Source organism: Pan troglodytes, chromosome 13 (assembly GCF_028858775.2).
Source record: "Pan troglodytes isolate AG18354 chromosome 13, NHGRI_mPanTro3-v2.0_pri, whole genome shotgun sequence".
Classification (NCBI taxonomy): domain Eukaryota; kingdom Metazoa; phylum Chordata; class Mammalia; order Primates; family Hominidae; genus Pan; species Pan troglodytes.
In genome coordinates this window covers 108,525,506-108,541,197 of record NC_072411.2, presented here as the reverse complement: position 1 = coordinate 108,541,197, position 15,692 = coordinate 108,525,506, and the positions used below count along the sequence as shown (strand labels likewise).

Below are 15,692 nucleotides of genomic sequence, written 5' to 3'. Positions count from 1 at the left end.
TCATACAGCTGGTAAAATCCCAAGAAGGTCATGAACTGCCATCTGGATGCTTTGATCTGCATCTGTATTTGTGTGTGTATAATATGTTTAACAATTAAATCACAATCCACATTTAACTCATCATTTGTAACTACACAACAACAAAAAAAGCTCTCTAAAAATCTAACCATTAAAGATTAAAAACCACTCTTCTGGCCAGGTGTGGTGGTTCATGCCTGTAATCCCCCCACTTTGGAAGACTCAAGTGAGAGGATCACTTGAGGCCAAGAGTTTGAGACCAGCCTTGGCAACATAATGAGATCCTGTTTCTACAAAAAATTTAAAAAATAAGCCAGGCATGGTGGTACATGCCTATAGTCCCAGATACTCGAGAGGCTGAAGCAGGAGGATCACTTGAGCCCAGGACTTTGAGACTACAGTGAGCTATAATCACACCCTGCACTCCAGCCTGGGCCACAGAGTGAGACCTACAAACGAACAAAAAACAGCTAAACTCTTGAGCTAAAAAGAAAAACTCTTGAGCTAAAAAGAAAAACATTTTTTAAATTATCTAAAAGAAATAAAAACTATGAGATATGGCCAAAATAAAAACGTCATATTTTTAAATACTTCCATTAAGAAAAGAATTCATAAATACAACTGGGCACCCAATTTAAGATGAAAAAAATAACAACCAAATTGCCCCCATAAAAAGGTAGACGAAATACATGAAGAAAAGGAAAAAATTAATGAAGATGAAACAAAAATAAAGCAAGAACTGATTTTCAGGAAAGTTAAAATAGAAAAATTTACAATGTCTAGACAAGGGGGAAGCAGAAAGGAAATGTTTTAAAATCATAAATCCTATAAGTTAGAAAGTTTATACATATATAATAAAATAATGTACTATTGGCATGGGATTTTTTTTAAATCAAGGAAACAAAATGGTATTCAAAATGAGATATACATACACACATATACACAAATACAAGAACTCGAGTTATGACACAGGTGGTAACATTTTATATCAGCAAGGATAGAGATACAAGAAGTCCTGCCTCACACCACATATAAAAACAAACTCCAAGATGGTTATAAATATTTAAAAGAAAAAACAAAGGCATGAAGAAAAAGGCATAAAAGAAGCCATAAAGAAAAATTCTCCTTACATCTGATTAAATCAAAAATTTTAATTTCTATATAATAAAGAATAACATATACAGTTAAAAGACAAACAATTGGGTTCTGAAAAAAATCTGTAACACATTTAAAATACAAAGGATATTACTCATACTCATATATTTCTTACAAAGCCAAAATACACAAATAACTCCATAGAAAAATGGGCAAAGTATATTAACAAACATATCACAGAATAAAATATGGCCAATCAGTATACAAAAAAGTTTTACCTGAAAATAGATAATATGGGATTATCAGTATGTATATCTACATATTTTTGGCCTATTAGGTTGGGAGGGAAAAAAGAAGCTGATAATCCCAGTGTTAGCAACAGTGACAGGAAACGAGCATTCTCTTATGCTGCTGGTGTGAGTATAAATTGGTATAGCCTTCTAGGAAGTGTCTAGCAAGGACTTCAAATGTCCATACACAATTTGAGCAACAAAATAAATAATAAATAGTAACAAATTAAAACCCATAGAATAAAGGAAATATCTATGAGTCTATAATGATATAAATAAGTATTAAATACTTGAATAAGTGAAAGAACAAGTAAAGATCTCCTTTATGGTAGCATTTTGATCAAAGAATCATTAATGGTTGCATAAAATAAGTGGGCAAAAGTAAGATAAGAAACAAGGTATTTACATAGTCTCAAAGTTCTTCCCCATACGATCCTTATTAATTAGGAAAAACAGTAACTTCACAGTGGAGTAACTTGGCAGACAGTAGTACCTTAATCAAGTGGCTCAAGCTAACATCACCCAAAATGATACGGCAACATTATGTGTCTCCTGATGCTACACACTGAGAAGGGCACATCGATTCTAAGATATTCATGCCCAAAATGCATAACTGAAGTTTAATCATAAGAAAATATCAGGCAGACACAAATTGAAGGCTATCCTATAAATTAACTGGCCAGTACTCTATAAATAAAGTATCATGGTCTTAAAAACAAAGAAAAACTGAGGAACTATTTAAGATAAAGGAAAACTAAGGAGATGTTGACAACGAAATGCAATGTGTGATTGTGGACTGGTTCCTGGTCCAAGAAATGGACATGAGTTAAGACAACCAACAAAATTTAAACAAGGTCTATAGATTAGCTGTTAGTATGGTATCAATGTAATTTCTTGGTTTTTGGTTTTTGTGTTTTTAAAACTGGCTCCCTCTGAGCAGGGTTCAGGGAGTTTTTTGCTTTGGGTTTGTTTGTTTGTTTGTTTTGAGACCAAGTTTCGCTCTTGTTGCCCAGGCTGGAGTGCAATGGCACAATCTCAGCTCACTGCAACCTCCGCCTCCAGGGTTCAAGCGATTCTCCTGCCTCAGCCTCCTGAGTAGCTGGGATTACAGGCAGGCACCACCATGCCCGGCTAATTTTTTGTATTTTTAGTAAAGGCAGGGTTTCTCCATGTTGGTCAGGCTGGTCTCAAACTCCCGACCTCAGGTGATCCGCCCGCCTCGGCCTCCCAAAGTGGTAGGATTACAGGTGTGAGCCACTGCGCCCAGCTTGGGGCTTGTTTTTTTTTTTTAGAGGCCAAGACAGGCCTCACTATGTTGCCCAGGCTGGATGCACCTATTCACAGGCCGGGGGGAGGTCAAAGTACACTGCAGCCTCCAACTCCTGTAGTCAAGTGATCCTCCTACTGCATTTGTAGTTTCCTAGTTTTTATCATTGTAAGTGGTTTTTTAAAATCTTTTTTTAAGAAGGAGTCTAGCTCTGTCACCCAGGCTGGAGTGCAGTTCAAGAATTCTTCTGCCTCAGCCTCCCGAGTAGCTGGGACTACGGGTGTGTGCCAACATGCCTAGCTAACTTTTGTATTTTTAGTAGAGACAGGGGTTTCACCATGTTGGCCAGGCTGGTCTTGAACTCCTGACCTCAAGCCATCAGCCCACCTTGGCCTCCCAAAGTGCTGGGATTACAGGCGTGAGCCACTGCACCTGGCCCTCTGTGGTTATTTTGGATTTAATATTTGAGAAAGCCAGGGGAAGGTGATCCAAGAATTTCTTGTACCAGTTTTACACATTTTTGTTAGCCTGAAATTATTCCAGAAAGGAAAGATAAAAAATAAAAATAAAAAATTTTTAAGGTCCATAAACTCTGACCCAGAACTTCAAATTCTAGCAAGCTATACCATAGAAATAGTTGCATGTGGCCGGGCGTGGTGGCTCACGCCTGTAATCCCAGCACTTTGGGAGGGCGAGGTAGGCAGATTACCTGAGGTCAGGAGTTCGAGACCAGCCTGGCCAACATGGTGAAACCCTGTCTCTATTAAAAATACAAAAATTAGCCAGGCATGGTGGCATATGCCTGTAATCCCAGCCACTTGAGAGGCTGAGGCAGGAGAATTGCTTGAGCCCCGAAGATGGAGGTTGCAGTGAGCCAAGATTGTGCCATAGCACTACAGCCTGGCCAACAGACCGAGACTCTGTCTCAAAAAAAAAAGAAAAAAAAAATTAATGTAAAAACATGTTTGCTGAAGCACTGCTTATGAGAGTTATACATTGGAGCTGGGCACGGTGACTCATTCCTGTAATCCCAGTACTTTGGGAAGCCAAGGCGGGCAGATCACCTGGGGTCAGGAGTTCAAGACCAGCCTGGCCAACATGGCAAAACCCAGTCTCTACTAAATATACAAAAAAATTAGCCAGGCGTGGTGATGGGTGCCTGTAATCCCAGCTACTTGGGAGGCTAAGGCAGGGAGAATTGCTTGAACCAGGGAGGTGGGGGTTGCAGTGAGCTGAAATCATGTCACTGCAGTCCGGCCTGGGTGACACAGCAAGACTCCGTCTCAAAAAAAAACAAAAAACAAAAATAAAAAAAAACTGGAAATTTATACTGACCCCAGGATAGGCTAATTCTATCTTCCCACCAGCTAAGAAACCATCTTGTTTTCCTCTAACTTTTCCCCATTAAAATATTTTTGCCATTTCTAAGGTCTATGTTAGTGATTTGCAAGGCAAAGAAGTTTATCCCTTTTTCTACTAACTGGTGCACATCTCAGTTAATTCTGCACAGATGTGCTAATGATCTATTTTTACCTTATCTTGTACAGCTGGAGCTACAAACATACTATAATATTTAATCTGATTTTCTACCAATGTTTTTCTTTAACATAGGGCATTAACTCTTAAATGTTATCAAAATAATTACTTTTATTAAAAACAACTAAAACAAATGGATACAAGAAAAGCTATCAAAATACAGACAGGTTATTTAAAAACCCAATTCTTTTTGCTACCTCTTTTCCTCAGAATTAGCAAAGAGTTCTATTAATGTGGATTTGACTCAGTTTTGACTTGATTGTCCTTACTCTGCTATTGTCACCAGTTTTTCTGTTGCTAACCTTTTAAAAACCATTTTGCCAGGTGCGGTGGCTCACGCCTGTAATCTCAGCACTTTGGGAGGCCAAGGCGGGTGGATCACCTGAGGTCGGGAATTCGAGACCAGCCTGACCAACATGGCGAAACCTCAACTCTAATAAAAATACAAAAAATTAGCCAGGCGTGGTGGCACATGCCTGTAATCCCAGCTACTCGGGAGGCTGAGGCAGGAGAATTGCTTGAACCTGGGTGGTGGAGGTTGCGGTGAGCTGAGATCGTGCCATTGCTCTCTACCCTGGGCAACAAGAGCAAAACTCCATCTCAAAAACAAACAAACAAAAAAAACTATTTCTTCCTCCTTTTCCCCCTGCTTAATCCTATAACATACTTCTAAAACATCTTAATGATATGTAATTATTAGCCTAAGACTTTTATTTAGAAAAAAACATAGTGTAGTCCATATCTTCTGTAGTGAAATTTCTTACTTCAGCTAAGAAAAATTTTAAATTGCAAATGAAAGTTACTAAAATTTTACTTTATATTCCTAGACTCAAAGATTCACTTAAAGTATTGATTGGGACATGAACACAAACATCTACTGTAACATATAACTACGTATAAATATTATTCCAATCAACTACTTTACCTGCTCTCTTGACAATGATATGGGTGGTGCTGCAGTACATCCTGTAAGAAACGTTCCATCAAACTACTGGTACATATTTGACGTCTACTCTGTCTGGTCAAACTCCTGTGCTGAGCACTGAACAAATGCTATAAAGAAAAAAGAAATGGAATATTTTTAAATGGACAGTATTCAGTAGTGAGAGTTCGACAAAATGGATTCATTTCTATTCTCTTGGTAAAATTATGAATTGAAAGCTTTTCTATAAAGCAATTCTGAAATTTGCATCTAAAAACCATAAAATTACTTTCCCTTAGGTAAAATAATGAGATTTCCCTAAGTACAGCCTAAGGAAATAGTCTTAAAGGTAAATGATTCATGCAAAAAAGATGCCATTATCATAGCATAACAAAAAACTGGAAACCTTCTAAGTTTCTAACAGTAAAAGACTTCAATTATAATAGGCTCTAAGATGTAATACTATGCAGCTCTCTAAAATAATACAAAGAATTTTAAGTAACATGGGAAACGTTACATATTAAAAAAAAAATGAGCGTGGTAGTGTGACCGACTGGTCTAAGGCGCTGGATTTAGAAAATTTTTAATAACATGGGGAAACGTTACATATTAAGAAAAAATGAGTGTGGTGTGGCCGAGCAGTCTATGGCGCTGGATTTAGAAAAAAATGAGGAATGCAAAAACCACACGTATGGTTTCATGTCAAACTACAGTTTAAAAACATACAGACAAGTAAATGGAAGAAATTACAGTAGTCCCCTATTATCCGCAGGGAATTTGTTCCAAGACCCCCAGTGGATGCCTGAAACGGTGGATAGTACCAAACCTATATATGTTTTTCCTTACGTACCTATGATAAAGATTAATTTATAAACTACACACAGTAAGGGATTAATGACAATAACTGATAATGAAATAAAACAATTATAACAATATACTGTAATAAAAGTAAAATAAGGGTTACTTGAACACAAGCACTGTGATATCCAACAGTTGATCTAATAACCAAGACAGCTACTGAGTGACTAATGGGCAGACAGCAGGAATATGCTGGACAAATGGATGATTCATGTCCTGAGTGGGACAATGAGTGACAGCGAAGGATTTCATCAAGCTACTCAGAATAACATGCAATTTATTTGCCCATTTATTTCTGGAATTTTCCATTTAATATTTTCGAGCCACATTTGGCTGTAACTGAAACCAACCACAGATAAGGGGGGACTAGTGTACACCAAACCTTACTAGTACAGATATCAGTGTGGTGCAGTTATGGGTAATTTTTCAATTTTTCTTATAAATTCTTATATTTTTCAATGAGTAAATGTTTTTTAAAAGGAAAATCTGTTAAGAGAGAGAACAGGGTTGGATTATTGTATTAAAAGAGGTCAAAGATTGACAAAAAAGGCACCTTTATTTTCTTTCAGAAATTAAAAATCCCAGCTTAAACACAAAATTAAAATAAATACACTAAATTTTTCAGTCTTGTAACTCTCCCTACAGTTAGAAAGATTCTTTCTTTACTAATATTATTTAGTGGAGTAGCAAGCAGAATGGGAAAAAGTCTACCTATGGAGCACCTATGATGTACCAAACACAGTGCTATTCCATTTACACAGTAATCTTCATTGACTTTTCACTGAGTAAGAATATCGTCCCCATTTAGCACGAAAAGACTAAGGCACAAAAAATTAGAGTAAACTGGGCTGGGTGCAGTGGCTCAGGCCTGTAATCCCAGCACTTTGGGAGGCTACAGTGGGCAGATCACCTGAGGTCAGGAGTTGAAGACCAGCCTGGCCAACAAGGCAAAACCCTGTCTCTACTAAAAAATAAAAAAATAAAAATTACCCAGGCATGGTGGTGCTGCGCGCCTGTAGTCCTAGCTACTTGGGAGGCTGAGGCAGGAGAATTGCTTGAACCCTGGAGGCGGAGGTTGCAGTAAGCCGAGACTGCATCACTGCACTCCAACCTGGGTGACAGAGTGAGGCTCTGTCTCAAAAAAAAAAAAAAAAGAAAAGAAAAGAAAAAAAAGAATTAGAGTAAACTGCCCAAAGTTTTATAATGAGCAAACAGCAAGGCCAGGATTTGAATCTAACTCTGGAGCTTATCCTCTTTCATTGTATTATGCTAGCAAATGGCATATTTCTAACATGTTATTTATAATTTAATAGTGCATTTTAATTTAACAATACTTAGAAAAGATATTTTAAAATATCACGGTAAAGGTGTTAAAGAACTTAAATCAGGTTGCTAGCTCCTGACCACTGTTACAACTCTTGGAATTATTTTCTTCCATGTTGACTTCAGAGGTCCATGCTAGTGCTCCTAGCCCCAGGAACAATCTAAATTATGATGCTTTCAAAATCCTGCTATGAAACTCTCCACTGTCCAGGACCCATCACCAGAGTTAGACTGCCTGGTGATTAAAGGGGACAAATGCACAAGGAAACAAATAAATATTCAGTTAAAATTCAACGTTACTGAATAAAGAATATGTGGTACATATACATCATGGAATACTACACAGCCATAAAAAATGAGATCATGTCATTTGCAGCAACATGGATACAGCTGGAGACCATCATCCTAAGCAAATTTACACAGGAACAGAAAACCAAATACCACATGTTCTCACTTTTAAGTGGGAGCTAAACATTAGGTACATGTGGACATAAAGATGGGAATAAAAGGCACTGGGAGACACTGGGTCAGGAGAGACAGGGCAGGGGGAAAGGGCTCGAAAAACTACCTATCAGGTACTATGCTCACTACCTGGGTGATGGGATCATTTGTACCCCAAACCTCAGCATCACACAACATACCCACGTAACAAGATGGACATGTGTACCCCCGAATCTAAAATAAAAGTTGAAATTACAAAAATAAATACTAAAATCCAACCTTGTCCTCTCTCTGCCAAGGCAAAAAGAAAAAAGCAATGTGAATAGAAAACTTCATTTACATCCTATAAGGTATCAGTTCCTTTAGATTTTTTGAATTGATGTATAACATAAAGTACACAAATCATATGCATACAGCTCAATCAACTATCACAAAGTAGACACATCCTTACCATCTATCCATAAAAAGTTGACAAACATCCAGAAATCCCTGTAATGCCCCATCCCAATCCCTTCCCTTTTCCCCAAAAGTAACTATTACCTAACTTTTAATACTATAGTTTTGAAATTTTCTGAAATATATATAAATGGAGTCATATAATATGTATGCTATTGCATTCAGCTTATTTTACTCAATATTATATATGTGATATTCATCCATATTGGCTGAATCTGTTCATTTTCTTTTCTGCATATTTCATTGTATGAATATGCCATATCTTATTTATTCATTCTACTCTTGATGGACATTTGTGTTGTTTCTAGCTTTTGGCTATTACTAATAATACTATGAAGAACCTTCTTGTATGTGTCTTTTGGTGCCAATGTGCATGCATTTTTGTTGAGTGCATTATTAGGAGTGAAACTTCTGGGTCATAAAATTTGCATATGTTCAGCTTTAGTACTCCCTACCGACCAGTCTTCCAAAGTGGCTGTACAAATTTATATTTCTACCAGCAGTATTCCTATCTCCTTATCAACACTTGCTATTGTCAGTCTCTTCAATTTTAGCTATTGTAAGGATGTTTATTGTTCTATCACTGTGGCCTTAATCTGTAATTTTTGCAATAGCTTTTCATATTTCCTAGCCATCTGGATATCCTCTTTTACGTTGGGTCTGTTCAAGTCTCTCTGTTTTTCAAATGGATGTTCTGTCTCTTCCTTATGGACTTGTAGAAATTCCTTATTCAGGACACCAGTTCTTTGCTCAATTATATGTGTTTCGAGTACCATCTTCCTCTCTGCAGCTTCTTTTCACTTTCTTAATCATCTTCCATTGTTTAACTTTATTGCAGTCCGGTTTTATCTTTTTTTCTTTGTCAGTGCTTTTTGTGGCCAGAAATCTCTCTTTACCATCAAAGTCATAGAGATTTTCTCCTGTTTCTAGAAGCTTTACTATTTTGGCTACAACATTTGCATCTATAGTCTACTTCTAACTGATTTTTATATGCAGGGTGATTTGGCAATAAAGTTTCATTTTCCTCTCCATATGAATATTCAATTGACCCAGTATCATTTATTGAAGAAAGTCCTGTCCTCACTGCTGTGCAGCACCTTTGTCACAAATCAGACATCCATAAATGTGTCTGTTTCTGGAATTCCTGGTTTTTCTCCATGGTCTTTCTAACTCTGCAGCAAGACTGCACTATTTTAAAGACTAAAGACTAAAGTTTCATAAGTTTTAGTATCTGATACAGGACATCTATTCACTTTGTTCTTAAGATTATCCTAGTTCTTCTGAGCCTTTTACTTTCCCACATTTATTTTTGGAATTGGCTTTTCATTAAAAAAAAATACTTCTCTGAGATTTTGATTGAAATTACATTGGATAAATATAACAATCTAGGCAGAATTGACATGTTTACAATATTGATTCTTCAATCCATGAACATGAAAATTTCTTTCAAGGTTTATAGTTTCTAGTTTAAAGATCTTACATTTTCTTATGTTTATTCCCTAGATTCTGATGTTCTTTGATGCTATTGTAAATGATTTTTTATATCTCATTTTCTGCATGGTATCTGTATATAAAAATACACTTTCTTTTTACATTAGTGTAACAACCTTTTAAAATCACTTATTGATTCTAATGGTTTATCTAGATATCTTTTTAGTTTTTATGTCCACCATCATGTTGTGTATAAATAATAGTTTTATTTCTTCTTATCCAATCTTTATCATTTTTATTTTTCTTTCCTTATTTCTTTGACTAGGACCTCTGACAAAATATTGAATACAGTTGTAATTCAAGCATCAAACCTATTTTCACTTAATGTATTACTGATAGAGTTGTATTTAACTTTTTCAATCTGTTACTCTTGCCTATACAATTATCCCTTTTCCTCTCCTTTCTTGTCTTCTTGTGGACTACATTTCATCATTTCAATTTTTCCCTTTCTGTTAACTCTGTAGTTAGTTACAGACTTTTCATAGTCTATTTTGGTAAGAGATTACAATGAGCAACCCTGAACTGTCAACGTCTAAAATTACTTGTTACTTTTATTCTCTTTATAAACAATGCAAAGTCCTTAGAAATTAACATCATTTACTCCCCTCCCAATTTATATGCCATTGTTGTTCATCCCACAAGACAGTATTCACTTAGATTGATTGCCTACATATTTACCTTTCCACTGTTCTTCATTACTTCCTGTATCTCTGAGCTTCCATCGGGAATCATTTTCCTTCTGCCTGAAGAACTCCTTTTTAGTTTTTCCTTTAGTGAGAGTCTGCTGGTGACAAATTCCCTTAATTTTTATTTCCTGAAAATAGTTTTATTTCACCTTCCTTATTAAAAGATATACGTATTGAGTAGAGAATTCTAGGTGGCAGTTGTTTTCTTTCTTTTGGCTTCCATTGTTTCTGTTAAATACTTCACTAGATATGGGCCCCATATTACTTCACTGCTTTTACAGTTCTCCAAAGCCTTGAAATACAAGGCTGCAAACATTCTCAACAAAATATTATTAATAGCAAACCAAATCCAGCAACATATAAAAAGGATTATACACCATGACCAAGTGGGATTTATCCCACAGATGCAAAATAAGTTTAACATCTGAAAACCAATCAATCTAACTGCTATAGGTTGAACTACATCCCCCCAAAATTCACATGTTAAGGTTCTAACCCCTAATATTTGGAGACAGGGCTTTTAGGAGGTAATTTAGGTTAAATGAAGTCCTAACAGTAGCGACATCTTCAATAGGATTGGTGGCCTTATAAAATAGGAAGAGAAATCGCCATCTCCCTCTGCTACAGGAGGACACAGCGAGAAGGGCTGTTAGGTATTGGTCTGTGGCCTGCTAGGAACTGGGCCACAGAGCAGGAGGTGAGTGGCAGGCAAGCAAGCGTTTCCACCTGAGCTTCACCTCCTGTCAGATCAGTGGAGGCATTAGATCCTCACAGGAGCGTAAACTCTATTGTGAACTGTGCATGCAAGGGATCTAGGTTGCGTGCTCCTTTTGAGAATCTAATGCCTGATGATCTGAGGTGGAACAGTTAAATCCCAAAACCACCCCTCCACCCCATCTGTGGAAAAATTGTCTTCCACGAAACCAGTCCCTGGTGCCAAAAAGGTTGAGGACCGCTGATTTAAGCTACCTAGTCTATGGTATTTTATTATGGCAGCCTGAGCTGACGAATACTGTAATATATTACATTAATAGACTAAAGGAAAAAAACACATACATCTAATAGTTGCAGAAAAGCATTTGACAAAAGCCTATACCTTTTCATGATTGAACACTTAGCAAATTAGGCTAAAACCCACAACTAACATCAAACTTAATGATGAAAGACTGAAAGTTTTCTCCCAAGATCCAAAAAAAAACAAGGATATCCATTCTCACTACTTTAACACTCATCATACTAGAAATTCTAGCAAGAGCAATTAGGCAAGAAAAAGAAATAATGGCATCCAGACTGGGGAAAAAAGTAGTAAAACTATTTGGAGAGGACATAATCTAGTACATAGAAAATCCTAAGGAATCTACAAAAAAATTATTAGCATTAATAAACAAGGTCAGCAAGGTTGTATGATACAAGATCAATATTTAAAAATCTATTGAAGCTCTCCATACACTCGCAATAAACAATCCAAAATGAACTTAAGAAAACAATTCCATTTACAATAGCATCAAAAAGAATAAAATGCTTAGGAATAAATTTAGCATAAGAAGTGTGAAACTTGCACACTGAAAATTACAAAACACCACTGAAAGATTTTAAAGCTCTGCGTAAATGGAAATACATACCTCTATTCATGGATTGGAAGACTTAATATTAAGATGTACATTCCCCATGAATGTATCTACAGATTCAACACAATCCCTATCAGAATTCCACCTGCTTTTCTGCAGAAACTAACAAAGTGATCTTTAAATTCACATGGAAATACAAGGAACCAAGAATAGCCAAAACAATCTTGAAAAAGAGGAACAAAGTTGGAGGACTCAAATGGCCTGATTCCAAATTTTGCTACAAAGCTACAGTAATCAAGACTATGTGGTGCTGGCATCAGAGAAGATATATAGATAAATAAAATGGAACTGAAAGTCTAGAAGTAAACCTTACATTTATGGTCAACTGATTTTCAACAAGGATGTCAAGGCAATTGAATGCGGAAAGGATAGTCTTCAACAAATGGTGCTGATACTACTGTATATCACATGCAAAAGAATAAACTTGGAAAAAGATGGCCAGCACAATGAACAAACAACTATATTTTAACAAAAACAACTGAAGAAGGGCAATGGAGTGCATCAGAGGAGAAACAGAAACCAGGGTGAGCATAGAACTCAGAATGGCAACACAGAGAGCAGAAGGGAATGCCAGGCCTCCACCACCCCATTCCCAACTGGGATCAGCTGGGAACCAGGAAGAACTTCTCTCTATAGCAAGGAGGCAAGCAAGAGGATCCCAACAACCAACCCCCATTAACACCTTGGACACCTACAGACCTCACCCCTGCAGTCCCCACAGGGACAAAGACCAGCTGAGGGAGCCGTCTGGGGTCTACACCACTGTGTTCCCCTGAGAGAAGAAGCCAATACTGTGCCCTGACCCCTGTGGCCCATGTGGCTACACCATCTTGCAAGTGGAACTACGGCTGAAACATGTTTTGCTCCAGTGGCAAGTAGCCATGGCTCCCTTTTATCCCTGAGGCTAAGCCACTGCTGAATCATTCCAGCCCGGTGGCCTCACAACCCCAGGCCAAGCTACAAACAGTGGTTAAACCCTTCCTCATAGAACCAAGAAGAAGTGAAGCCACTTCACCCACCTCTCCTCTCACCCCATCAGGCTGGAGCTGAAGTGGTACCCCGCCTCCCAGAAAAATAGTACCTCGGCGGCTCAAAGAAGTCAGGCGTCCCCAATGCCTAGGTTGAAGTAGCATCCTGAATTGCAGGAAACTGCCTTACATATTCAGAGTAGTCACACACCCCAATACCTAAGCTGAAGTGGCACCTTGCATCCCAGAGAAATGGCCGCCAGGAACAGTCATGCCAACTGTCCCCCAACCCCGCCCAAACCTGAACTGAAGCAGCACATTGCCCCCTGGGGAAATAGTGTCCTGGCCAAGCTGAGCAGCTGTGCACCCCAGGGCTGAGTACCTCATGTCCCAGGGAAACAGAGCAGTGGCTAAGCTTAGACACCTCATCCTACTAGCCAAACAACTCTAGTACTCTGCTTTCCTAGACCAGACTAGACCCCTAGAGTCTGAGCTGCTGAGACATTCATTTACCTGGGGAATGGAGTCATTGTTGTACTGTTCCCTGCTCTACCCTGGGTCCAAACAACAGCTGTGTATCTGCTGCTGCTGAGTCCCACCATCCCAGTGTCTAGAGTCACTACTACACAATGCCTCATCCCCTGAGACCTAAGTTGCCACTGAGCTCTGAACTGCAGCCACACCCTGCTCCCCAGGATCAAACCTCCAGAGCAACTATTTTTCCCTGGAGTCAGGTCAGTGCTGTGCCCTGCCCTTCAGGGGTAGAATCTCAGCTACGACCTGACTCCCTGGGCCCCAGCTACTAGGGGGTGCCTAAAAGTTACAGGTCCTGGCTCCGTGGGCAACCTACATCCAACCCCACCAAAGAGCAAATCTGTACCCCAAGATCCAAGTGCAACAATAGGTTCATAAGCCTATGAACCTAGGACCCTGGTCCCACAACCACTCCAAGCACCTGCAACCGGAACACAGTGCTACTAAAGCTGCTTGCTTATAGGCCACGTCAGACCAAACACCAAGAGGGATCTACTCAGTTAAGTCTCCCCATTGTAATGAAAACAAGAACAGGTGGATCCCAGAAGCCCTTGACATCAAGGACATTCACAGCCTATGCTGCTGCCACTGCCACAAACTTCTACAGTGTAGGCCACTGAAGTGCCCACAGTTATTGCTGATGGTGAACACAGCTGAAGAAACTGAATGAAGACTATATACCACTGCATCTATCTGGCAACAGAGTAACCACACTCTCCCAACTAGAACATTAAAGCCCAACTGCAGGTAAAAGTTATCAAAGTTATTCAATATGAAAGCCACTCCAGAAAGTATGGAAGAAGTAACTGTTCCACCAGATGCAGAGACATCAATGCAGGGACATAAGAAACATAAAAAAGCAAAGGAATATAACATCACCAAAGTAACATAACTTCCTCATAAAAATAACCCAATGAAAATAAACTAATTTCTGAAAAAGAATTCAAAATAAAGATCTTAAGGAAACTCAATGAGAGACAAGAAAATATATATAGACAATTCAACAAAATCAGAAAAACCATTCACAATATGAACAAAAATTCAACACAGATAAAAATCATAAAAAAGAACCAAACAGAAATCCTACAGCTAAAGAATTCCATGAACAAAATAAAAAATACAATACAGAGATTCATTAGCAGATTTGATAAAATTGAAGAAAGAAATCTCTGAATTTTTAGATCAGTCATTTGAAATTACCCAGTCAGAGGGAAAAAAAGAAATAATGAAAAAGAGGAGAAAAAAACCTACAAGACTTATGGGACACCACTGAGTGAACAAATATTTGTGTTATAGGAATCCAGATGGGGAAGACAAGAAGAAAGGCATAGAAAACCTATTTAATGAAATAATAGCCAAAAACTTCCCAAGTCTATGGACATCCAGATATGAGAACCTCAAAGAATCCCAAATACATTCAACCCAAAAAGGTCCTCCTTGAGGCACATTATAAACTGTCAAAGGTCAAAGACCAAAGATGGAATCTGAAAAACAGCAAAAGCATCAAGTCACATATAAGGGAATCATTGTTAGACTAACAGCAGATTTCTCTGCAGAAACTTTACAGGCCAGCAAAGAATGGGATGATATATTGAAAGTGCTAAAACTACTCCAACAGCCAAACAATACTATACCCAGCAAAGCTATCCTTCAGACATGAGAGAAAACTCAAGTCTTTCCCAGAGAAACAAAAACTGAAGGAATTCATCACCGCTAGGCCATGCTTACAAGAAATGCTCAAAGGAGTCCTACATCTGGCAAGCAAAAAAGACAATAGTTACTTTCACGAAAACATCCAAAAGCATAAAAACTCACTGGTAGAACAGACATGCAAAGGAGAAAGAAAAAAGACATCCAACCCCACCAAAGAGCAAATCTGTACCCCAAGATCCAGGTGCAACAATAGGTTCATAAGCCTATGAGCCTAGGACCCTGGTCCCACAGCCACTCCAAGCACCTGCAACTGGAACACAGTGCTACTAAAGCTGCTTATAGGCCATGTCAGACCTAACACCAAGAGGGATCTACTACCTACTTACTACAGAAAACCACCAAACTGCAACGATAAGACAGAAAAGAATAAAGCACACATAAAACAACCGGAAAGCAATTAACAAAATAACAGAAGCAATTCCTCACATATCAATAATCATTTTGAATTTAAATGGATTAAATTCCC

The 15,692-nt window shown here is 38.1% G+C and overlaps 1 protein-coding gene across 23 annotated transcripts in view; it reads right to left on the bottom strand.

The window, feature by feature from the left end:
* Window positions 1-15,692, bottom strand: part of ZDBF2 (zinc finger DBF-type containing 2) — a 39,865-nt gene that overhangs the window by 11,935 nt on the left and 12,238 nt on the right. For 10 of the 23 annotated variants that reach the window (XM_009444098.5, XM_526003.9, XM_009444095.5 and 7 more), the window contains one exon: window positions 5,132-5,259. In XM_009444098.5, coding sequence (XP_009442373.4) covers window positions 5,132-5,259 — 128 coding nt within the window. Of the gene's footprint in view, window positions 1-5,131; window positions 5,260-6,976; window positions 7,112-10,375; window positions 10,512-15,692 lie in introns of those variants that run through there. The other 13 variants (XM_063790671.1, XM_063790665.1, XM_063790673.1 and 10 more) reach the window with 4 other exon arrangements.